The sequence below is a fragment of the Falco punctatus genome, assembly GCF_963210335.1.
Source record: "Falco punctatus genome assembly, chromosome: 8".
Classification (NCBI taxonomy): Eukaryota; Metazoa; Chordata; class Aves; order Falconiformes; family Falconidae; genus Falco; species Falco punctatus.
In genome coordinates this window covers 28,314,425-28,340,988 of record NC_137588.1, presented here as the reverse complement: position 1 = coordinate 28,340,988, position 26,564 = coordinate 28,314,425, and the positions used below count along the sequence as shown (strand labels likewise).

At 39.2% G+C, this 26,564-nt stretch overlaps 1 protein-coding gene across 5 annotated transcripts in view; it reads left to right on the top strand.

Moving 5' to 3' along the window:
- CNTNAP5 (contactin associated protein family member 5) overlaps positions 1–26,564 on the top strand; it is a 318,700-nt gene that overhangs the window by 200,021 nt on the left and 92,115 nt on the right. For all 5 annotated transcript variants that reach the window (XR_013929928.1, XM_080398712.1, XM_080398711.1 and 2 more), the window contains 2 exons: positions 1,015–1,121; positions 15,100–15,219. Coding sequence is in view for 4 of the 5 variants with exons in the window: in XM_080398712.1 (XP_080254838.1) it covers positions 1,015–1,121; positions 15,100–15,219 (227 nt within the window). In the remaining variant the exon portion in view is untranslated. The remainder of the gene's footprint in view (positions 1–1,014; positions 1,122–15,099; positions 15,220–26,564) is intronic.

Below are 26,564 nucleotides of genomic sequence, written 5' to 3'. Positions count from 1 at the left end.
ACAATAATACCATGTCTTCAGCAAGTACAAATCTAGGTAGCATCAGTGACTTCACCACTAGCACCACTGACAGATCTGGGCCATAAAAAGGATTTTGAAGCTCAATTTACCACAAAGCAAAGCCTAATGGAGTGCTGGTGTGTAAGATACAAATTGATTGCCTGCTTTCTATCCACCCACCCATCACATAAACAAGTTACTCATTTTTCAAAAGTCAAACATATAGTGTAAAAGAGATTATCTAATATTCAGTAAGGGGGGGGGGAAATGTTCAGGGAGAAAAGGCAAAAAATGGAACAATGTCTGTTTCCATTTAGGCTGATGTAGCTCCTTTGCACTGCCTGCATTTACAGCAGTGTAGTTCAGATCAGAATTCACTTGTTGTCCTGGAGATTGAATTTATGTCTCACGGCTTTTGTTTCTGTTCACTTCCCAAGCTGGGTGCTGTTATGCCTCTTTCTTCTTTTAATAATTTGCTTCACGATAATACTTTATAGGCATATCAACTAAAATGAGGGAAAGAAGAGAGAGTACAGAACTCATAACTGAAGCATACTTTTCCCCTCACTTCTGAGATTGTCATGCTGTTTGTGTTATCACAAATGTAACTCAGACTAAATCTGATAGCAATGATGCCTGTTTCATCAGAAAACAGAGGACTATCCTTTGAAACAAGATTTCAAAAGCATTTTCACCTGCTCCTTGTCCCTGTCTGTGCTCAGAAAGTTTCTGACAACTTAATTGCTAACAATGGAGGAGCAGTGGGGTGTTTACTGAGAGCAGCTTTACCTACGCACATTGATGTGGCTGTCCACAGGTGCTGATATTGGAAGTGAATCACATAGCAGAAGAATAAATAATTATTTTGGGTATTACACAGTGATTCAGCCCTCGGAAGCTCTTGCCTGAATGTGGAGTTGAGACAGTTATATAATTATTTTTTCAAGCACATATTTTTTACATAAATGTTTATAATTAATTGGTATTATTTTTTAAAAAACTCTCTCCAATTAGATGTTTACCCAACTACTGTGAGCACGGAGGAAAATGTTTTCAGTCCTGGACCACCTTTTACTGTGATTGTAATGATACAGGCTACATGGGAGCTACCTGTCATAACTGTAAGTAAACCCACATGTACAGTGTTTTGTACTACAACTGGTACATCAAGGTGCACATAAACTAGAGAGGAGCTTTGAGAGAGTTCATATCATATTATAGGACGTAGCATGTCCTGACATGAACCTTGTCATGAAAAAGTCAGGAATTGGGTTGGAAATACACAGAAATCCATTTGCAAATATGTATGTTTCTTGACAAATATTATAGAGAAAACAAAACCAGATTATTGTAACTTATTTTCCACATTTTTGGAGAATCTTTAATTCATTTATGTTACATACACATTGTAGATACCATTGGTCATTAAACATTTAGTTGGAGCTGAGCTGGGTGATTTTAATCTCTGTTTGGGGCTGTATGCTAATTTTGGTACCATGGGTTTCTTTGGGTTTAGATTATCTGAAAGTTCATGTTGCCAGAATCCAGTTTTCAACAATTTATATTTTCGGAATTTTTCTTGGCTATTATTTAGTCTGCTGCTATTAGCAAGGATACAGTATCTGAAACAGTGGCAGTACAGGAACCATTCAGCTACTGAAATCCACAGTAAAAGGAATATTAAGGTGGTTAAAAGTTGGTTTTAAAGTGTCACAGTAGAGGCACAACATGCTGGGGATTCTAATGAAAAACAGAGGAGAGAAAGGGGAAGCCAAAATCAAGCCTGTTTGTACAGCTGACTAAAAGGGAAAATAGTTAGAAAATGAAGGCAAACTTCCTGTTCTATCACTTGAAATAAAGAGGAAAAAAAAAAGAGTGAGTAAGAATAACAATTCCAGGAAGACAACTATAACCACTCCAGGTATTTGATGAGTACTTGGGCCACAGCTAGGATCAGATTGGTGAGAGATGCTTTTTTTTCCCTGTTCAGCTAAAAAGCAGGAAAGAAGAAAAGGTACTTAGTGGTTTGAAGCTGAGAATATTGGCAACCGTACTGCAATTCTGGAGACTTTAATGGTTTGCTAATTAATGGTGAAATCATTTGTGGTGTGGGGTCTGCAGCTGACAGGAGAGGCTGTTGAGAGGTCTATTCATAGATTCATCACCTGAACTCTACATTGTAAGCACAAAGGAAGCTAAGGGTTTGGTGCAGAAGTTGTGCCAAGCCAGATGAAGGATGGGAAGGAAAATGCTGAGTTTATAGTTTTGAAAAGAAGTTTTACCTTTTGTGTAATGTTTTTGTCATTCTAAAAGGCATCACCCCTCCTCAAAACCTCCAAATCCAACCCAGAGTACATGCGATGATTGAGATCATAGCAGAGTATTTACACCAGCTGATGGTAGGTACAAAACTAGGTGGCTAAATCAGTTGGTGAGAAGGGAGAGGCTCCCTGGGGAAGGAAGAGGCATATCGTTATTGACCATCAAAGGCAATTGGGGACGCTGACCTCTAGGCTACATCTGCCCCTGTTGTATTAGCTTAGGGCCTGAGGCTCACAATGTACGTGCCAGCTCAGTGTGGTTAGTGTCCAAAGGAGACCATCTCATCACTATGGAGGACTGGTTCAGGACTATTTTTCACCATAGACATTTGCAGGGAGCTAGTGAAGCCTCCTGATTCTGTGAACTCATGTCTGTACTCTCAAAGGCATATTCATAGCTACAGTTATTTAAGGTCCATTTACATAAAAACTACTCTGAAACTTTCTCATGTAGATCTTGTGTTAAGACTTCCCAGCAGATCAAGCTGTGCACACATGTGATGTACAGCTATTCAGCTGCTCAGCTTATTTACAACCATATAATCAACAGCTAATTTGATTCCAGCTAGATTGTAGAGTCAGCTGCCCTGTAAGCCAAGCAACACTGATAAACAGCAACATTAGTTTGGAGGAGTGCATTCGTGTGCTTGAAATGTGTGATGAAACCATTTCAAAGCTAGCAGGCAAATGCAGACTCTTGATAAGAAACATACAGAACAAGAGACGTTATCACTTTCAGGTGATAGCGGTTGACGTACAGGAGTACCTTGTACCAGGTGAATGAAAGCAGCAGATTTGATCACAGCATAACTCGAGAATATCCTCGATGTACAGGCAACTCTTCCAATCATTTAATTCAGTGTAGTTCTATCAAAGTAAAAGATCTAATTTCTTAAGGTTTGAAATATTATCTCAACAGATTTTGATTTTTACTAGAACACTCAGGCTGACAGGCCTGAAACAGAACTCATACCATTTTGGAGAGGCCATTTATTTTATTAAACTGCCCTTCAGACCCAAGTCCATGCAGCCACAGTGGAAAGATTTAACTGGCAATCTACTGCAAGTCAAACATAGTGTGAATAGTTTCATTGTCAGCTGGATTTCTTTTCTGTCTGAGTTGCATCAGTGTATTTTTCACCTCTTTTTGGTGTGGTGGTTATAAGACATGGGTGCCACTGGTTGAACAATATAAAAAGATCCATTCTTTGTCTTGCTTTCAGGAAGAACTACATAACATACATCTACAAAACAGAATTGGTTTATGTTTTACCAGCTGAGACTGGGTGACCTTACCATTCTAAGAACTGAGATCTGAAGATACACTGTCCCTAACTTACTGTCATAATCTGTAAAGTGTTGAAATAAGTTTTGTGTTTGATACATAAGCAATCTTACTGGTTTCTTCCAAGTATTCATGGACCACACTAGATCCTGCTGTGAGGAGCAACTAACAACACAGACTGTCCTTTCTCCAAAGAGTTTGCAGTTAAGTTTCTGAGGGGGGAAAAAACAGGCTGGCACAGGTGATGTAGTGCCAGAAAGTCTTCAACAGCATCATAGTTGGCAGTTTCAGTCTACCAGGTACATAGTTATTGCTAGGCTTTCTTGTAGGCAAAAATCATAAGGCAGAGATAAATAAGTGGAAGAAATTCAATGCTTGCATGCATGAAGGGATGACATGGGAGAACACAATCATTTGCTTGTTTTAAAAGTATAAGGCTATCGCCAAAGGAATTTGACATTTTTGACAAGGCAAATGCCAGAATCATGACAAGTAGATAGGTTGGGAATGTGCCGTAAAAGCAAAGATACATAGTTTACATTTGATGCAACAGAGACGAAGTAGACAGTGGCCGGGCAGAACAGTAAGCTGATAGAAGAAACAGCTGGGACAGTGTTTGTATGAATGTGTCAGATATGTGGGACAAGATTTTGTCTGTTATGACTGAAAATGGGTATAGTTGAAATTCAAGATGTGTGGATGAAGCAAACGGGTACATCTCAAGACACATACAAAGAGCTAGCTAGATCTAAAGATGGTCTTAATATAATTTTCCTAGAGGCAGTCAGTTTTCTGCAAACCTCAGCTACCCTTCTGGTTGCTCAAAGTCCCTTCTAATCTTGAAAGCTCCTAAACTGTCACAGGAGGTGTGGCAATCTACCTGATTCAGATGAAGGTCCACCACCGAAAGGGGAGGGGCGGGGGGGCATGTCCCACTAAATAGCTATTCTGTGGCAGACAAGTTTCACCCTGAAGTCTCATCTGGTCCTGCTTCTGTTCTCCTCTGAACATAGCTGTAAATACAGGCAAAATCGTGCTAAAACCCGCTGGTGTTTCCTGGGTTTCAATAACATATGGAAGAGCCTGAATGTTTTCTAAACGGGTTATTTCTTGCAAAGCTTATTGCCAGATGCATAAGTCCATTTCTCTGTTTAGTCATGGCTAATCCTCCTTCACAAGCTGACACAATGGAATGTTATCAATATCTTCCAAGTCTTTTTTTTGGATTTTTAGGATTTTTGGTTGATTGGTTGGTTTGGGTTTTGGTTTGGTTTTTTTTTGTTTGTTTGTTTGTTTGTTTTTATTTTTCTTCCAGTGTGGAAAGTGGATTTGGATTTATCTGTCATCATTCCAGCTTCCAGTGCAATTACCATCATCTTGCTGGCTAGTCACAGCACTGATGAGCAGTTGTGTTTTCATCTGTGTACTATTTGTAACTGTGAAACTCCAAAGCATGTATTAGCGCCTTGCTGTCACAAATGCATGTGAACATGCAATTTGGTAGGAAATTTAGAACTTGTGCTGATTGTCCCTGGGTACCCATTTCAGTACCTGCATTTTGGGAAATCTAGGAGTCATGGAATAACCCTGTATGATATTAAGCCAATGGTAGGTGAGTTACATTTGCTCGTGTATGACTTTTTTGTGCTTTAGTTTCTCCACTTCTTTTGGGAATAAGATCCAATTTGTAAGTATGTGATCTATAGCATCTATTGAAATGGTACGGGTTCTTTCCTTTGAAACTACTGTTTGCTTACTGCTACTTGAGCTGGTAGCTAAGACAGTGCTTTGAGGATACAATCTTATCTCAAGTCTGTAAAATGCATGGTTTTGCTTTTTGGTTTATCTTTTAAATGTGCTTCACACAGCTTGCATTTAAATAGGTTGGAAGATTAGCTTAGCTGAAGCCTTTTTAATGATAAAAACTTTCCCCTTTTCTGCAGTGTGGTGGGTAGCCTACTGATCCAGCAGGTACTGGAGTAGTCTGATATAATGTAAATAGATAGGAGAGGATAATTTATGTAATCACATGTGTGAACCATAGCAAAATAGATAATAATGTATTTGTTTTCTGTTTTCTTTTCTGGATAGAAAAACTGATGTTGGTACACAGCTTGGGAAAAAGGCCTGGGTGGGATTCAGCTCTTTTTTTTTTTTTTTTTTTTTTCTCTCTGATACTGTGACATCTATTCTAAGATGTCTGCTCTTTCTCTATATATATAGCAGAGTGTGAGCTATTTTCAGAATTTGACAAATCTTACTGTGAGGTGTGTTGTCCATGGTAAGTTCATGGACCACCTCTGAAACATGCCAGTGTCTGTCATCTATAGAGGGAGGCTGTCTTAGCTTAGACATACAGTAGGCAACTGAAGCTAGATCAGAATTATAGGGGGAAAGAGAAAGAGAAACAGAGGGACAAGAGTTACAGGTTATATTTATACAAAATATTTTTAATTGAAAGTTCGTAGTTTAAATCTTGCATAGTCATCTCTCTCATAGTGTTTGTAATTATCATCTCATAGTGAAAGCAGTAGACCAGTGTAAAATGGCCCTGAGATACAGAATGTTATAACTTTATTGCAAGGTAATGATTAGTAATCTTCTCTATGAGTTATGTTAGTCCCTTAGAAAGCCACATCTTCCCCTTCTGTATTTCTATTATTTTTATATATGATAGTTTTCAGATGCCCTTCAGTCTTGGGTATATTTTTTTGTTCTAAAGAGGGCTGAACGTTGATATAAAAGATGATGAGAAATATAAAATAATGGTTTTATTCTTCATGTTCAGGGGAAGTCAACATGTCCCAAAGCCTTACAAGCTGATAATTAGAAGAATGTAATTTAATTCTGGATATTTGCTTTGGTGTGTGATCTGTCTTGCACATACAGGCATGTGTCTTATGGGCCTAGGTAATTGCTGGAGGAAAGAACCATCCAATAATAGAAGTGTCATATAGTCAATGATATGACATAAACTTAACATAACTTCAGGCTTTGAAAACTTACTTTTTAATATTAATACACTTATTGCATATATCATTTTTTATCTGAAAAGCTTAATATAGCTTCAGCCAGATTGTTAGCAGTACTGGAGCTGCATCTTAAGCACCAGCCATGGTTTTGGTAATTCTCTCCTCCTGTGTTCCAGCGTGGGGGGATGTGTACACAGTTTGCTGGTTGAGCAAATGGGGTTCTGAGAGTTTGTCTTGCCAGATGTCGAACAGTGATTCTGGTCATGTAATTTGCATGTCCTGAGTAGCCAATTTTCCTGTCTGAGATTCTTGGAATAAGTTGTTTACATGTGTATTTAAACACAATGGTATTCTTTGACTAAACAAAACATGTTTAATGTTCATCAAGCCTTCAGTGCCGTACTTGGTATTCCTGCATATTTTTGTTCGCACCATGCTTCTGGCATATGAATTTTCATTTTTTATTTTGTAATAAGTTACTGCCTTATTAATGCTTTCCCTTCAATTTGTGTATCTGTAAATTGTACATCTGCATTTCTCAATGGTGTTTATTTTAAAAAATCTTTTCCCTTTGCCTGACATTTCCTTATAAACAATGCAGAGAATATTCCACTTTGGGACTTTACTGCAGAACAGAGTATGTGGGGACTGAATTTTTGAAGCCTACCTGTGTCAGGTGTGACCATCACCAGAGGGACACCAGTACTTTCAAAAGCAAGGCTGAAATACCATGCTTTGCATGGTGTCCTTCAAGCTTTGATTTCTTCTTTCTCTCCAACACTGCTCTTAAAATAGCATAGGTCTCCCTGACTGCTTCCTTACACCAGCAGGACTTGCAGGTCACCCAGCACCAGCACTGGGCAGGGGCTGCTGGGGTGCGTGACTGACGCAGCCGCCTTCAAACCTCAGCAGGGAAGCGGCAGGGGAGGACGGGCTGACATGACCTTTCATACCTCAGCTGGGGGAAGCCTCAGCTTGGATGGTAGGAAATTTTCTAATCCCCATGTGTAATGGAAGGATCTCTCCCAAACATCCATTTAGGTGACATTGCGGTAAAAGTAATTTTAAAGCTAGCTATGGAAATAACACGTTCTTTATCAGATGAGTAAATACATATTTTAAAAAGGAAAAATAAGCCATCTGTCATCTAGGCACATCACAGCAGAGACTGCATTACTCTGTCAACAGCAGAGTTGTCAAAATCCAGTTTTCGAAAGTACAGATTTCATTTTCTGGCATTTAACAAGACAATTGTATTATAAGGGTGAGAATGAAAATCATTCCCAGAGTTCATTGCCTGTACTAATCCCTCTGCTGTTGGAATAAGAAAAGAAGAAACCTCCTGTTGCATATCACTTTATTTGTTATTTAGAAAAATCCTCGATTGAACACTCATTACTCCAAGTCTGTCGGAACAAATCTGTCAGGCCTGAGGTATAGAAGTAGAGGGTGAAGCAGTCATCTCCAGTCTGTTTCCAGGAACTCTGAGCATTTTGGTGAGAATGTTTAATTCAGTCTGTGTCGGCATTTGTCTCTATTGATTTGTCCAAGGTCAGTCCAGGGCTGATTGTAGATCCCAATGGAATCCCCAGCTCTTACTGGCCTTTCCAGTCCAACCAGTACATAAGTTTTCACCTCAGAATACAATAAAAATAATAATTACTATAGGAGTTGCTATTATTATTCTTTGCATCTACAGTGCAAAGAATTACAAAACACTTAAATGAGTCCCAAACGATCTGACAGTAAGTGTTCTGCCTACAAGTTTTCATGACTGTGCAATTATTTCGAGGTTGTAAAAGCAACATGTATCTCATGGCTACATTTTAACTGGGGAGTGGAGAGTGTCAACACCTCCCAGTGAAATCAAGAATTAAAGTTTTTAGGTCTCTAATGTATTTTATTTATTATATCATTGTAAAATGTTATCTCCCCTGAGAAATTAAAAATTATCAGCTACTTTTATTAGATTATGAGAATCCAATCTAGAAACAGCAATACTACAGTAATTATTTTGGTAATCATAACTAGCGCAGCTCAAATTCTGAGTCTCCAGCTCAGATTATTTGCAATGGAATACGTGTGACCAATTTCCAGAGTAATCAGAAGTACAGTGGGAAAGAAATCTTGAGAATGTTAAGGTTTATTTTTATTTAATATGATTTTTTTGAGGAAGGTTATCTTGGCGTCCATTAAATTTGAAAAGCACTGAGTTTGCAGATAAAACAAACAAACAATTGCTTTTGATTTGCAGTTTACGCTCCTTGTTGTACCTATGCCAGTAACGCACTGCTGGGTGGACAGGAGAGAGCTTTACCTTGCCTGGTCTCCCAGTAGTGAAGCTGAAGTCTGGGTATCCCTGCAACCTTTGCATTGAGTCCAATAGCCAGTGCTATTTTAAATATGGGTAAGGGATGTGTCTTACTGGGTGGCTAGCAAGTTCATTTATCCGTTAAAGAGAGGGGGCTTTGAATATGTTGCTCCCTGGGGATTATTCACATAAGTTCAATTCTTTGCATAAAGCACAGTAATTTTTTATTTTTTTTTATATTTTTTTTTTTAGCAGAAATAGAACTGGAGGTGAAAATTTAAAGTAGTCTGAGAGAGAGGAGAGGTTTTATAAGTTAGGAACATGGGTGCAAAGGAAACAGAGTTATGTACTTGGGAAAACTGAGGCCAGCTGAAGGCTTATCTTCCAGGGAGCTCACCAATAACAAAGTAAGAGTGAGCTTAGCAAAGGCTATGATGGAGGCTGCAGGTGAACTGGTTAGGGCAAAGGTATGATTGGAAGCCAAAAGCCAATATAGTAACTGGTAGTCAGTGAAAAACTGAATATAAAGATGTTTAATTGGAAACAATGGAAGTTTGACCTTGCAAATGTTTGTGCTCAGCCATGTGCTGTTAAAGATTTCAGCTGTGGCAGGGATACAATCTCTTCTGGTTTAAGGACTGTAGTTAAAACAGCTGGATTAACAGCTTCAAGATACTTCATAGAGCTGAACAGGGATGAAACTGCTCATATTTAAAACTTTTCAGGCTCTTGTAGCATATTGAATCAAGGCTGAAGTTCCAATCAGCCAAGCTAAGAGGGATCCCAGCCCTGTCAGACTGGACTGTTGGGTGCAGAGAGCTACTGTATGTGCTCTGGCTGACCAGCCACGAGGGTCATGGTGCAGAAATTGCAAAATGAAATTCTGTAGCTGATTTTACACAAAAGGTCAAAATTGGTTATTATAATGATATTAAAATCTCTCGATGCCTTTCTAGCACTGAAGTCTGTATCATGGATCTATAGCTTGAACCTTGATCAGTCGAAGTGCATATGTATAGTTTTGCTACAATGCTTCTGTAGGGACATAGTGTTTGTGGCTTGAAAAAATATGGGATGTGTATGTTTCAGATCCATAATTTTGATTTTTGAGTTTCTGAATCTTTATATCCCAGGAGATGTAAGAGAACATGTAGAATTGGATGATGTTGATCTGTCTCTGGGGATTAAGTGTTTATTTTATAAATGCTGATCAAAGTTTGACAAACCATTTCTTAAGCGCCTGGGAAGATGAGAAGTGAGAGCTAAAGGAAAAGATGGCCATTATGATCCGTGTGTAAAGCAGTGTTCAAAATGAATGCTCTGATGGGATGACGAGTTGATCTGAAAAGCTGGTTTAATCTGAGATACTTAAGGCTGAAAGAGATACCTGAAGGAGAAATTGGCTATCTGTTTTTCACAGAGGATTATAAGGGGTTGGGAGACAGATTTCTTGAACTCTGTCAGTATTGTGCATGCCTGAGCACCACCAGCACAGCCCATCCTAGCGGGGAGGCAGGAGCACGTGGCATATTTAGGAAAGCAGCTCTTGGTATGAAGAACGGGGCGCTCAGGCTGCATCAGTTTCAGTAGCTAGCTCTGGCAGGACTTAAAATTTCTTTGCGAAGCACAGCTGTAGCCTTTAAAAAAATTCCTTAAAGGGCACTACAAAAATGTCAGCACAGGGTCCAATGTTAAAGCTTAAAAGTGACGGGGGGGAAGAAAAGAAAGAAGGGGGAGGGGGGGAGAAAAAAGGCAATAAAAGACAAAGAAATTTCTGATGTCCAGTTTCCATTACTAAATCTAGGACCTTGGAGTCAAGCTGTTTCTTGTTTTGTCTTCCTGGATCAGCCACTGTTCCCAGAAATAGCCCATCAGCCAAACTGTGCCCCTGTGACAGATTTTACACTTTGGATTTTGCCTTGTGCTGTAGTTTACTGTAATGCTTTTACCTGCCATACCTGACTGTGAGGTCCAAGACATACTTGCAGAAGGGTAGGATGGATTCACATGCACTACTGACATCTCTTTCTGTTGAGCACTAGCGCAATGCAACTCTGTGAGGAAAACAGCTTCATCCTGATGGGAACTTGGTGGCAGGAACTGCAGAGCTATTGCTGCATGGCAGTGCAGCTCGTTCCCAAAAGGGCTTGAGGAAATGGACCAGGGGCTGGAAGTTGTAAACTGTGATTTTTGGTGTTTCTAGCTCAGTGAAACAAATCTTGCTGGAAACTATCATTTTATTTTCAGTGGCTGGTATAAGTAAAAATTAGTCCCAAAAAGCTGTGGGAGGGTTAAAAGAAGGAAAACTGATATTTCTTCTTTGAGACAAAAGATAACTTAGAGGTTTCATTTTTAAAATTGTTTTCAAAAAGTGCTTGAGTAGTAAGTATTTTATTAAGAAAACAGGCTTTGTATGTACAGCCTATAAAGAACATTATTTTTGTTGTTTTGTTCCCATTTTAGTGAACACTTTAAAATTTGACAACAAACTTGAAGGAGTGAAAGTATAAACAGTATTAAAATTCTTCACAGAAAGGAATAAAATCACTATTTTTATATGCATTTTTTATTTTTTAATTTTAAAATAATGCTTGAAAGTTGTCGATGTGTTCTACTCTGAATGAACTGACAAATGCCTCTCCTTTATTAAAAAAGCGTAGCTACTGCAAGTGTTGACATTAAGATGTATGCATTTGTCAACAGTTCTGTAATTGCACATGCTGCTTGGTTTTTGAGAGTGAAGCCCTATTACATGCATAAATGGTTCATGACCCATTAATGATGACTACAATAACAGTTTCCTACAGCTCCATCTATATCAGAGAAGTCTGGCACAAAATAGAACATAAATATGAAGGTGGTTTTCAAAGTTAAGGCTCTGGGTTCTTCAGAGTCACAGTTGACTGTTGGCTTTTACTTTTGTATGATATTTCTGATTGCATAAAGAAAAGAATGACTGCAAAGACATCTTATCTTTCATTGAACCATAAAGACAGCTTGAGGTTGTTGTCACTGGAGTAATAGGGCCTTTTCCAGTGAATGGAATTACATAACGTTATTCTGAAACAAGGAATTGGCTCAGCCTGAAAATACGTTGAGCAGAGCTGGGAATGGATGGTGCACTTGAAATGTCTGGGGGAGCATCTGCCAGTGACTGGAAAATAAATATAATTTTCCCCTGGATATATTATACAGCATAAAATATCAAAAAAGAGAACTAAAAGCAATGATCCATCCATCTAGTCTAGAAGTATACAGTACCAAATGCTTAAGATACAGGTATGTGAAACTTTCAGCATGCAGCTACAGAATAAACTGTCCACCAAAACAGATTTTCTCTGTGTCATGTTAGTTAGAATATGTTTTATGTGCTAGAGCTGGAGGTTTGTAGCCTTTCCCCACTTACTCTGATACTCACTAGTATTTACTGCTAGAATTCTCACCTAACCAAAAGGAAAACATACCAGGATGGATTTTCTTCTTGCAGACATAACTATAGTTTCACTGAAGCTTGTACATCCTTTCAGATTTATACTAGTTGAGCACTCCTAGCCTGATTTCCAGCCCTTCACATCCTTTTTTTTTTCTAAACATGCAATGACAAAGGGGCCATCTAAAGGTGAGTAGATCATCCTTCTTTGAATCTGCCCACATTATTAATGGCTGAATCTTGACATCTTTCCTTATTAATTCGAGAATAGTAGATCTGGGCTCCAGCCAAAATGACAGTCAAGAAGCATAACACTGAGTAAGAAAAAGTTTGTGATGAAGAACGAGTTTCTGACTGTGCCAGTTCACTGACAACATGTTAGTTTTAAGTCTCTACCCTTTGCACCATCCTTTGTCTTCAAAAATACTCAGCAAACAATTCAGGGGAAGCAACTGGCATATTCCCTAATGAGACAAGATAAAGTGCCCTATTATGATGATGACAGCAAATTGACTAAGTGAACTGCTGTTTGAGAAGTTTGCAAATTGATCAAAACGTGATTCCTTGATTGCTTACTTAATCGCCTGTTACACTCCCTCTCCTGACCCTCCATACCCCAATTACTTTTGTCAGCACTGCAGCAACTGAGGGACTCTGTTAGACCCTCAGGCTGTGAACAGTGGAATAATAGTTTCTGGTTTAGGGGATTTCATTTTATTTGCATTAGTATGTACTCTTGGCCAACTATCAGAGCGGGAATTTAGAGATCTTCTGGACTCCTACAGTGCTTTCTACATCAGGCTAAGGACTGTAAAGAAGAAGCTTTCTTAATTCTAATTATTAAAGGATGGATGCTAATTAAAGTGCTGCCTCACTAGGTGCTGAATATCTTAAGCAGCTTCTTAACTCTGGGAAGGGTAATGCTGTGCACATTTAGTACTTAGTGATGTTTTGCCTGATAAAGATGTCTGGTCAGGAAAGAAATGTGCAAGGGAAAAGCGTATTTTGGTGGGTGGTACAAGCGATTGTCTGGCAAAACTCTTAATTCATAGTCAGTTTGGAATCGGAGCCCCTAGAACTGTGGTTCTATTTTGCTGGCAGAAGTGAAGAAATGTCCAAATTTCATTAAAATCTGCATGATAAACTATCTTACAGCATTCTTCAGAGTAATAGTCAGACAAGGCTACTTCAGGCTGGCCATTTAAGCCCTTCTGAAATTTGTTTCATTACAGAAACTACTTTTAGGGAATGAGGGAAAAGGAGGGATATGAGTCCATCCCTGCGCAGGAGTGGGAATGAGGAAGTATTCCTGTTGGTGCAGAGCAGTCGCTGGCTTCTGCAGGCAACACTGGGACTGCATTTCAGAAGTGGCAAGGAAGTGCTATCCCTGCACTCAGCTTGCAAATCTCCAGTTCCTTCCAGATTAAAAGCACTGGGAACTTTGCAGTTGTATTTACAATCTAGACACAGCAGATACTATGCCATGTCAAGTTTAATTGTGCTGCTCTGCTGCCTGAAGAGTTGAGGGTACCTAGAAGAAAGATTTGCAGTGATTAACATATGGGTTATTCACAAGTTCCCCTGAATATCTCCCAGTCTGTGTAAGTCCTGTGTTTGCTGTATAATGATGTCTGAATGTGCAAATAGCAGCTAAATCTGCTTTTAAAATTAGGGGATAAGAAAAAGATAGATTTGGCCTCGCAGTAGCCAGATGTTGTCCAAATATATTGGTGTTTTCTGCTACTGGTAGCACTGAAAAGCTTACTTAAAGATTAAGGGTAATAACTCCAAATAACTCCATCTCATAGGAAGAAAAAAGGAAGTCTTGATCTATCTGCTAAGTGATTCTGTGTTTTTTATTGTATTTGCTGACAATTAGTTGAACAATCATAAGCTCTTATGGAGAATAACCTTGTCAGTATAATCAAGTAAGTGTTTAAGCAGGTGGAAAAAAAATCAATCCTCCTGCAATGGAATTTAAGGTTACTGTTGTTCAAGACCCAGGATCACACATGTAACTTTCTGATACCTCTTAACTGCCTTCTTGTGGGAGTTTTCTCTTTGCCCTGTGTGAAGTGACACTTATGATATCTTGCCTGAAAACATGCCTCGAATACAAGGAATTGCACTGGCACGTGGGAGTTTTTCCTCTTGTTCTTGTTCTTAGTGGCTGGCTGTGCTTGTTTTATTTACCACTTGGATTTTCACAGGCACTGATCCTCCAAAAGATGAATATTGATAAGCAGAGAGAAAAAGTTGATTGTATAAAAATAGGTCTGAAGCATAAAGATATCACCCAGGATGGAGGCCATATCTGAGCCTGAGCTTTTCTGCTAGTGACAACGGCTTGTTTTCATTTGGGTGGTAGATGGTGGTAGGGGTCTATAGATGCCTGTTAAAAGGATCCTGCAGGGAAGCTGAGGACAGGCAAAGCTATCTGTCATTTGCGTTGACAAGACTTGAGCAGACGCCTAGGTAGTGATCATGTATACTTGGGTGTGTGTATGTATGTCTTTGAAATACCATTATGTGGATGCATAAATGTATCACTCCACAACTAGATGGTGGTACATTTGAAAGTTCACATCCAGTTACGTAAGTAGTTAAAGACATGCCAACTTTTGAGCATGGACTTCAGTCCAAATGCAGTAAACTTTTTCACATGCCAATCAGTAGCAAACCAACAGTTTATGTTATGACAGTGATTAAAGCAGTACTCATGTATAAAGAGCCTGTCTGTTTTCTTCTTGTTTGTGATACAATCACTTTCTCTCTTAAAGCTATCTATGAACAATCTTGTGAGGCTTACCGACACCAAGGGAAGACATCAGGTTTCTTCTACATCGATTCTGATGGTAGTGGACCACTTGAACCACTCCGCGTTTTTTGCAATATAACAGGTAATGACCTAACTTTGTCTTCGGTGCTTTAGGTTGGCTGTAATATGATTGTGTGGTCGTCTTAGTAGTACAATGATAGACATGTCACTAATACTGCTCAGTAGCAGGGAAAAAGCAAAGAACTCGTAGCAGCTGAGGTTCAACCCTGAGAGGTTTCCTTATATAGGATCCATGTAAAAGTGATTTTTAAACTGAATTTGAAGTATTCACCTTGTACTGTTGCTAAGTGGTATTTACAGTGGTATCCACACCTTATAAAGGGCACTGCTGATGTATTTCATGCTATCATAACTTTTAATGAGACATTTATGTTTTTTACTAAAGATGTAGAAACTTAGAATTCAAACCTTTTGTAACTGAAAGGTTTCTCTGTTTTATTAGAGCACTACATCTGGGAATGTTTATTAAGCTCCTTGCACTGAGATGTCTGTAAGCCCTTCCAGTCTGACTTAAACAGGAATACCTCCCCTCATAGGAGTGTGTTGCCTTTGATGTCCCAGAGAATATAAACCTTGATTGTCCTGGGCATCTGTATGGAGGAGAAGGTATGATGCTCTTAGGAGGAGGGACTCTATTTGGTGTCAGGTAATGGAGCAAGAGTCTGGCCAGGTGACCTATTGGTTGAGGCTTTTCAACCTTAAAGTTTTGTAGTATTAAAATAAAAATCTTTCACATGAATATACCTGTCTGGCAAATTTTCCCCTTAAGTGAGTCCTATTTTGTATATAGGGCTGTCATGCAAGGTTACATTGCCCATATTGCAGATTGGGGTAAATGGTACAAGTGTCCTTTCTGCTTTTTATTTTTAAAGTGGAGAGGAAATTTCCTAGACTGTCTCCTGTTTGGCATTATTTGCTTTCTGTGGCCAGGTGCAGATGGAAGAATATTTTATTACCCATTCTAAATTGCTAATTCTGGTTGAGCTACTTTGTCACATATCACCTCAACACTCGGTCCTGAAAACTAAGGACTCAGGATATTCGTATTTTATCCTTAATCTCCTTGTACATTAAATGTCTCAAATTAAATTTTCATTTTTATTTAATTGTTCAATCATTATGTTAATTAAATGCACACCGGTTAATTATTAAGTGTGGTTTTTTATTCAAGTGTAACAAATATTTAATAAAATGTGTCTCCTTCACTGTTGTTGAGTCTCATAAGAATTGAAATGGAGTTTCACCTTTCTGTCTGAATATCCTTCCTTGATCTCCAGTATGGGAAATGTGCTCATTTTTATTATTTATCATATAAATATGTGTGATCAAAACATTGTCAGTGCTTTTTATCTCTGCTGAAGAAGTAGGATTTTTGACAAACTCCTTGCAGAAAGCATCTGCTTTCTTCTAATAAATTTTATCTGGCAGAAATGCAGGAGGCATATACCTGATTTTCTCTCAATCTATAATGAACTTGCTGACATTCTTATTTTATTTTGGTTAGAAAAGTGGAGGTGGGGAAAACTGGCAGAACCTCCTAGCTTGGAAAACTTTTATATTCCTTCTTTTCCCCTAGATGTCTCATTTGAGGCAGAGGAAGGTCATTTGTCATTCCTATTATTCCTATCACATAAAAGAGGACCAAGACACAGAAAGAAATTACTATTTTACAGTTGTCCAGAGAATTTGAGGTACAATTGGGTTATGCTTCTGTATCATCTAAATATGGTTTGGGTGCCTTAATCACAAGAACTTCTTTTCTCTCTGGGAACATACGTTATTGTTATGCTGATAAAAATTGTTTACAGTAATAGATTAAGTGCAGAGTATGGGAAAAATAACTCAACCTTATGTACACAGGGATGGATTCTGAATTTCTTATTCTTCTCAGGTAATGCTTCTGCATAGTTTTCTGAAAGTATCAATATTCAGGGAAAGTAAAAAACTGAAATTCTATGTTGTTACATTAGGAACATGCAAGGAAGAGAGACAAAAAAAGTCTCATTACTGTTCAGTGACAGAAATCCATAGCACACCTCCTGTGAATGGAGAAACATAGATGGTCAGAAGTGTGGATGGCTTCCAGGTATGGGAAGATGGTGGATGGAACTGTCACAGGAAAGCATGGAGGTCATGTGTGGCGTAGAAAAAGCAAATAAGGGTTGATTCTTGTCCATTATATAGGAGCTAAGGGACAGTTAAATTTATAGATAGCAGGATTTGTTTGGGGGGTGGGTTGTTTTGTTTTCTTTTTCCTCATGCAATGAATAATTCAACTTGAAAGTTACTACCACAGACATGAAGGAGGCCAGTGTATTAACAGAGGGGAAAAAACAGGCTGGAAAAAGCCCCAGTCTTGTCTGATAGATTCAGATGGTGCAATTAAATGTGGAGTTTAGTTGCAGTTCCCAACACAGGCAGCTGCAAGGCAAAGATCACTGGGAAATGGGAATGAGTTTCAGGAACACCTTTTGCCTTCCCTTACTTCCCTGGGTATCTGTTTGCCCTCAAAGGCAAAGATGGGTTCCTGGGCTAAATGAAACTTTGCTTTTGCTCAGGCTGGCAGTTCTTTTTGCATACAGTTCGAAAAGTGGTAATCTCTTTATGCCTAAATCGTGTCCAGGCTGAAGAATTTGAAGGTGGAATGGAAAATCTGGGGAAATGACTCATTTAGTGCTTTTAAAAGTAGAAGTGCAGTTGAGCTAATGGCTTCTGGGAATTACAGTGTGTTGAGTCTGTGAAGGATGAATTCAAGGAGGGAATCAGTTCATCAGAAATGAGCACCATCGTGGCATTTAGAGAAGAGTGTTGTTCCTTAATGTTCATTTACATTTGTCTAAAATCCTTTCTAGTTTTTACCTGTTTAATTGAACAGATAGGAATCTCGTTTGTAGCCAGTTATTAACCATGGCAGATTAACATCAGGTTTCTTGCATACTGCTGTCTGATCCTAGGTATCCAATATGTGGTGCGGATATAGGAAGTATCAACATCACAAGTTAATTTGTTGTGTCGATGGTCTCAGTGACTTCTCTGCAGCCTGTCAAACATAACAGCCCACTGCTGAAGAAAAATTCTGAAGAAACAAAGACATTGCAGTTGTGTGTTGAAAGGGAATTGAACAATCATAGAAAGACAAAGAGGCAGAGAGAAATAAGGGAAGGGAAACTTTGCGGGGAGAAAAAAAGAGGGGAAATATTTTAAAATAGTAACCCAATTTTCAGCATGGCAAGAAATTTAACAGTAGAGTGCCACAGGATGTCTGCTGATACTGGAGTGGGTAGACATTTATTCATTGTCTGGAGAAGTGGCTGAAAAAGCAAGGTGGCAAAAATTGTAGATGACATACTATTATTGAAGTTGGTGAAGAAGAGGGAAGTGTGTGTGAAGCACTATAAAAGGATCTTATCTCGAAAGATGTTTATTTCTAGTAAAAGTAAAATAAGTTGTTGAAAAAGGAGGTTGTCAGGAACAGTCATGTACCTAATTAAAGACATAGAAAGATATCTTCACAAAAAGAGGTTAAAAGTAAATAATCCAGAGCTATTTAGGTTGGGAAGACCCAAAGTGAATAGGCCACATTGAAGGAAGAGGATGTTAATTTGCATTTTCTTACAATAGGAATAAAGAGACAACTCAATGACAGTCAAAGACAACAAACTGAAAACTAGATTAAAAAAAGAAGATAGCACCTTATTAACATAATGTTTTCTTCACCTTATATGCCCATTATACACAAAGCAAAGTCACTTTCACGGGGAAACTCACCAGTTTTAGGAAACAATGAGGAATCTGCACTGAATGTGCATGTGTGTGATGGAAGTGAACTAGTCATATGTGCCCAAACCATGATCACATGTAGCTGAATGCTGGGAGAAACACCATGAAGTTTTGTGTGGGTCTGCAGGGATTATTAATTTAGGATGACTGTGTTAAGCGCCATGGGAACATAGCCTGTTTCCAGGGCCGCCTGCACAGGAATGTGAACCTTGTTTGGATGGAGATGCAAGGTCTCCTTGCTTTACCTGGGTACTCTATACCCGCACTGTTTTGCATAAAGTACAGAGAAAATGTATCCTATCATGTTTCGGGGTAATGAACAACCACCAGTGGTAGGAAAGAAATTTTTCCTGTAGGCTGATTGTTTGATAATGAGCCCAGTTTAATTAATCTTCACTTCCTGCTGAAGTGACTTATAACAATCAATACAGAAAATGGCTAATGGACCCTCTGAAACTCTGGTCTGGCAGTCTTTCTATCATTGTGAGGTTTATTCTTTTTGTTGTTGTTGTTGCTTAGAAATCTATTGATCTGTCTGGATACTACTTAAATGCTAATAATCATATTCTCCAGTGTAAAGTCTATAGACATGCAATCTACATCTATGTACTTGTTTTGCTACCCTGTACAGAAAGTGTTTGTAATGACCTTTCCTCATCTCCTCCAGAGTAAATTTTACCCTTGATATTTGAAAGATTTGCTTACAATACAGTTGAGTCATTCTGTTACTGTACTTTACTGATGCTGTTTTACTGTATGCAGACCCTGGGCTATCAAATCAATAATGCTTAGAAATTGCCATGACTAAGATCAGTGTTTAATTTTATCTTAGATATTTGTCCAGTCCTCACACCGTTTCCCTTTTTTTTCTTCCAGAGGTGCAGATTAGGGAAAAATGAGTCCTTGTCCCAGGTCTTGCTGCTATTCCAAGATCTGGTTTTGAAACTACCATAGTGAAAAAATAAATAATGAACAAAATATATGTCTCTCCTTGTTGTGGATCATCTCTGGTTTGCAGTCTCCTCTCAAAATGAAAATAATGCCTATTGTTCCGATGCAAAAAAAGTAAAGCTTTATTTTCTCTATCTCAAAAAACTGTATAGAAATTGTATTTAGATCTCAGGCAAAGTAAGGGATTCTAAGATGTGAAGGAGATTGCCAAAATTATACTTGCAATTTTTTATAAATTGCCTCTAGCCTATTTGTTCATTCAGCTAACAATGACGAAGATTTTATTCTTTCATATAGTACCTATTCCATGGCATGTAAAGAGGGTTGAATTCAGGAAGATACAAGTTGTGTTTGTAGCTGAAGTATCTAAATACATTAAGTGTCTGAATAGTCCCACTTGCAGTATGATATTTGGTCCTATTTAAGGAAAATGCTGTAGCGGTTCAGCTTTACTTTTCTGTGAACAGGAGCAGACCAGAGTAACAGAGATGGACTACTGCAAAGCAGAGCTGGCTGGACCTCAATATTTGCAGTAGGGATCCTCAGTGATGTTCCCCAAATAATTGTGGAACTGGTGGTTTTACTGTCCACACAGCATCCACCTTTCCCTTTGTTTGCACACAGGTATCTCAGTTCATCTTCTTATATAATTTATTCATCCAATTTCCCACAAGGAATCATCTCCTCTTATTTTGTATAGCAATTACACTGATAGAGAAGCCACCGTGTGATTCATCCCTTGTCACAGTTCCTGTGGAGCTGGCAGACCCCCGGGTGAAGAGGGCTGCCGTTGGTTAGGCTGAGACAATCACAGAGAGGAGAAGGAGGCAGTGGCGGTCATGCCCTTAATTCTGGTGTTACTACCTGCAACTATGTAATTGTGCACAAGAACTTGAGGGGTGAAACTCCCTGAGATTCTTAGAATGAGCTAGAGAAGATTTTACAGCTTTGAACTTCTTAAGGAAATGTTTGGAGTGCCTTCTTCGTTTGTTATTTGACTTTTTTTTTTTTTTCTCTTAAAGCGTCTACCTTGCAGCTTCCTCTCTGTAACTGATTGACTGTACCACTGGAGAAAGCAATGCATGGGAATCCTTTACATATTATATCCTACTGTTTACATTAAAGACAGCTCTAAAAGACTTACAGTTTATCCCGTCAAGCACTACAGGTCTTTTGGCACGCTGCAGTTCTGGCAATTTATACTTTTCTGGTTTGAATTGTCATTAAATATTCCAGAATTTTATAAAATGAAAAACAAGTGCTTATATTGTGCCAAAAGCATTGCACTGTCAACAGCTGCCTTGCTGTTTTCAGGGAAATGGTTGTGTTTCTGATAAGCATCACAGCAGAAGTCCTGCAGATCTTCTTCACTGTCACACTTGCAGGAGGCCCCCAAGGAAGTTTTATCACAGAAGAACCTGACTGTAGGTACTTTCCTCTAGCCTTTACCTTTTAACCAAGGGTTACTTCAACTTAACCACTCTCCTGCCACACTTGCAGTGCTCAGAAGTTAGAAGTCAGTTGTGGTTCTCTGTAAGTTGCTCCATCTATCTCAGTTACAAGGGGTGGATCCATTCTGCCCCAGAACTGGGCCTTGCTGGAAACCTGCAGGTGTCCTGCCCAGCCTCCTGGTGTGGCACCAGAAGAATGGCAGGTCTTCTCTGGGCTCCATTTCTTGTCTGGCAGGCTCGTGCAGATGTCTGAGCTGTCACAAGGCCTATGAAAAGTGATTATGTTGAGTGTCTCAAAACTCACCTTAGATGAAGGACACTGAGTCAGAGAGGACTGCACTGTTGTCACAAGTGAGGTGTGAGCACAGTAAATGAGTGTTCATTTTGCACTAGGAAGTAGTTCAGAGACTGCTGCTTCAATTTTTGCAGAGGAATATTTCTCACTGTTTGTTGTTGATACGCTGTGTGAGAGGAAATGCAGAAATGGAGGATCACCAAGAAGTAGGCTGGCAGGATAATGGTTTGCCATCTCTGGGCTTCAGCACAACCCAGGGAATGAGGGTACAAGGGATCATAGAAGAGGTGTTTTGTTCTCATCCATCAGAGCTGCCTGGCATTGTCATTCTGCTGACAGAGACACCTCAAACATTGGGTTCAGTGGGCAAACTTCATGCCTGGAGGGTAAGAGAGTTGGGAACCCAGCTTTACCTTCTCTGCCAGACCTGGGGCATCATGTCTGTGGAGCTGGGTATGTGGTGCTTTCCTGGTGCCAGCTACTGACTACCAGGGAGGATGTACAGACAGAGAACAATACCAGGTATGGGCATCTCTGAGGAATGCACGTTGGCAGGTGCAGTCTGCCAGTACCACCAGAGAGTGGGCTGTGTGCAGGGCTGGGGGGACAGGAACCCCCCAGACTTGTTTCCATGGAAATGCATCGTGGTACTTCTGCACTGGCTGGAAGTGGCTGAATCAGGAGGAGGCTGATGAGCACAAACCAAAAGCATGTATTGCTCGGTGAGCCAGCAGGGGAAAAAAAAAAGCTAGACAGGAAACAACAACAACAATAATAATAATAATAAAATAATGGGTGGATTTCACAGGATACTTGGAAAACATTTCCTTGGAGTCAGTGAGTTAAAGCTGTGTGCGATAGGAAGTTGTCTTCATATTCTTTGAGGGGTGTATGTTTAGAGCAGCTGAGTTAAACTGTCACTGCAGCTTAAAACAATAGAGTGTTCAAGGAAGAGAGCCTGTCTTTTGTGTGGTTGTTCCTGTAGTTACAGGTTTAGATTTCAGGACAATATTTGGCATTCAGTGTAGAGCACCATGAAACAAATGCATCATATGAGCTCTCAGAGCAATTTTTCTCTCTCTCATGTAGCATTTACCGTATGTTTGGCTTGTCGGCAATTTAATCATTCTGAATAATCTTGTTTTGTGACAAACCTAAATCACAAAGGAGTGATGCAGTTTGTATAGGTGAAATGTGCTCCACAGAGATATTTCAAACTGAAGAATAAAAATGAGAATTAGACAATACAGAACTCATAGAAAGCCAGTTTTCCAGCTGCTCTAATTTCCCACAATTTAATTTGTGTGCCATCAAAAACAACTTGAAGGCTTCCAGTAAGGTGATAGAACTATGGGTGAGGCTAAACAGAGGGTCTAAAATGCTGAATGCATTGCAGTCCCATGCTGTAAAAACATCTCCTAGGACCAAATACAGGCAGCATAATATCCTAGAAAATTGGACCATTAAATAAAACTGCAAAGTCATAAAGCTGTAGCATTACCCTGAAATTAAAGCATTGTCACCTTTGAATTATAGAACAATTTAACAAGCATTTAGGAAATCTGCTTTCAAAGGCTGCATTTAACTGTTCCGGGTTATACAGTAAAAGAAATGGCTGCACTCTCCTACTGGGTTTTGAATGACTTTCAGCTTGTGTGTGGTTTGAAATTTTACCAAGCTGAGAAAGTAATAAAATAATAAAGTGGAATAATGGAAGGTAAAAATAAACGGTGACCTTTGCCTGGAGAACAGTTTTTTCACTCTCATTGTAAATTCACAAGTGCAGGGAGAGCTCATTAAATTGAGTAAACAGGAAAAAACCACATAGTATGGGCAGACGTAAAAAGATAATGATAACTTCTTTGTTCAAATAAAGGAAAGGAGGGCCTTGTCTGCCTAGTTTAACAGCTTTCAGATATGGAAATGGCTAGAAGGAGCTAGTGGCACTCAACTTTTGGTTGGATCTGTGTTTACAGTGTCACTATCTAAAAATATGATGAAAAGAAAACAAAAAGAATACATATTGAAAAAAACAACCCCAAACCAAAACCAAAACAGCAATCCTCATATTGTAAAATAAGAACATTATTTGAAACCCCATTTTCAAAAGCCACAGGCATCTTCCGTGCAGAGGTGCGCCTCTGCGAAGAGCGATGTGAGTCATGGAGCTAAGCTGCAGACAGCCGTTGCACCACTTTATAGCTGTAGTGGTCTGTTCATGTCCAGATTGCAACAGCGTTTCTTACATAGGTCCAGAAGCACAGCTGCAATGCAAGCTCCCGGATTGTTGTCAGTAGGCTTCAGAGTACACGCTGGTTGAACGGTAAGGGTATAATTCCTTGCCCTCATTCTGAGGCAGGCAGCCATATTCTGGGAGCAGGCTTAGGTAAACTTGTGCATGTGAATTTAAGAAACTAGTATGATCTTTTTCTAAATGCTGCTGGGTTTGAGGCGGAGAAAATGGTGTTTGAATAAAGCCCAGGAGTTGTCCTGAATAGTGAGGGTTTCAGAAGAAAGGCTAAGATTATTTTTGTGTCATTTTCTGACCTACAGAAGCAGTCTTGCGTCTGCTGTGCATTGGGCCACCCTCCTAATCTGAAGACTTCCTTTCAGACTCCAGGTTTTTTAAGCCTATTTCATCACCGTTGGTGTTGTTAAAAAAGGTAGCACAGGATGTGTTTCTCTATGCTTTTTCTACACCAACTGTGTATAGGGAAAAGAAACAAACTTTTGAGTGGCAGTAGCTTTTGCCATCCAAGAGGTATACTTACTGGTGGCTGTGACTTTACTTTCACTAGATCCGTGAGCGACACGTCTATATTTTCTGAGAAGCTTTAAGGGTGGTTATCTTTACTTCAAAGATGGAGCATGGAGGGAATCTTTGAAGTGATGAGCAAAGCACAGGTCTGACCTGTAAAAGTAATAAGCATAACAGATCAGGCATGTGTGGATTAGGAAATGTCTGAAATGTAACTCTGAAGTTCTTCCCTTCTGCTATTACTTTTTTTAATTCTCTGTTCTGTTGTACTTGCTAAATGACAATTGCTTTGAGTACAGAAGGAAAGATGTTTGGTTTTCCTTTGTCTTTGCAAACTAGAGGATGGAAAATATGCATTTAGCTTCTTGTATCTAAAAGATCCTGTGGAGAAAAGCAGTTCTTGAATGTGGAAGTTCAGATCTGAGGGGGACAGCTAAGTGCAGCTGTAATGATAGCAAGACCATTGAAAATTAATGAACAATCACAAGGAAGATCTGTTGAATTCTGTCCAACATGCTTGTTAATGATTGCTTGTTGCTGAAAGTATGTTTGCTGATGTCTTGCCCAACCTCATTTCAAATATGTAAATTAATTACATTTCCAACACTTCTTGGGGAGACTGTTTTATGCTATGCTACTTTTAATAACTTTTTCCTAGTAACCCTTCATTGCTACTAAATTACTAGATCTTGATGCTTCTGGCTTTTCAGGTACCCACATAGCACCTTTCCTGGTGTGTAAGTACAGAGCCTGGAAAGCGCAGAAGTGTTAGTAACCACTCTGAAACTCTAGTGTTAGGCTGTTGTACATCCTGAGCAACACTGTAGCCATTCTGTGAGCACTGATTTTATTGCGATTTCTCAAAATTATGTTAATAACTCTCTGTGGGGAGGAGCTTATAACTGCCCATCCAGAATTTCAGCAACCAGTTTGTTCAATCATCTCTTGGTTTTACAGCTCACTTAACAATTTTATATTTGTCTTTTTAGTAGATTTTTCAGTGAAGACAGGGGTTAAACTTCTACCAGCTTCCATGAGAGGAAGGTTATCTCAGTTGCAACTGCTTCTGAAAACCCCATTCTGTTCATGTTAATCCTTGAGAGAACAAAACACAGACAGAGACTCCGGCTGATAAAAATCGCTACTTTCAGATGTACAGGATGTGTGTTATGAAGTCATTGAATTATGTTGTGTTGAAAGCAATATGGATGCAGGACTGTGCAGGGTATTGTGCTACCGTGTTGACTGTGACTACAACCACTAGGGCAAATTCTACAAGCAATACATTTGTAGTATTTCTTGTAATTTTAATCTAGCTTTTGTTTAATACACATTGCAGGAATGTTTCTTTGAGCTCCAACTCAAAGGATCCACAAGCAGCATCCTGCACTCAGTCAGAACTACAGAATTACAGATCTATGAGCAAACTCCTTCTGTCTGCCATCACAGAAATGATGAGAGTGTTGTGAGTGAATGTATGGTTTTCTAAGTAAACTGTCCTTACAGTTAATGCCGTACATTACTGGGAGAATAATTTCTCTGTAACTTGCAGCCAGGTCTTGGAACAGACCTCTTTAAATAATCTCCAGATGGTGGTTGTTACTTGCCTGTCATCTGAATGCCTCCATAATGACAATCCATTAAATCATCTGAGTGTTTTTGCACAGACAGTCCTTTTCAGACTAGCTAACCTATCAGAGTTCTGGTGAAGTTGTCTGTGGGATATCTGTAGCTCAATGACAAATACTTCAACTGCAATGCATTGCAGTGGCCGCAAAGCTACTGTCCTCGTCATGCCACTCTGTTGCGGAGTAGCTGGAAAGCTCATGCTCTGCAAGAACTCAGACCAGGTAATCTGGTAAAACCAGAATACTTACATGCATAGTTTTTAAGCTTGGTTTAGAAAAGATCTGATTCAACATTATCTAAGGTTTTTCTGTTAAAGCATGACTAGAGAAAATAGGAATCTGTTGTCTAGGTCTTGACTCTTTCTCTGTAACAGTCAGTAGGTTTCTGCAAGTGAGATTGAAATCTTCCTCTCATCAAATGGTTAACATTTACTTCCTTACATTTTTGCCCTGTCAGTATCTTATATCCTCCCTAGGCAAGCAGGGTCTTTGATAAAGAGGGAATTTACTGGATGTGGCTCTTAACATCGTGAAGCACATGCA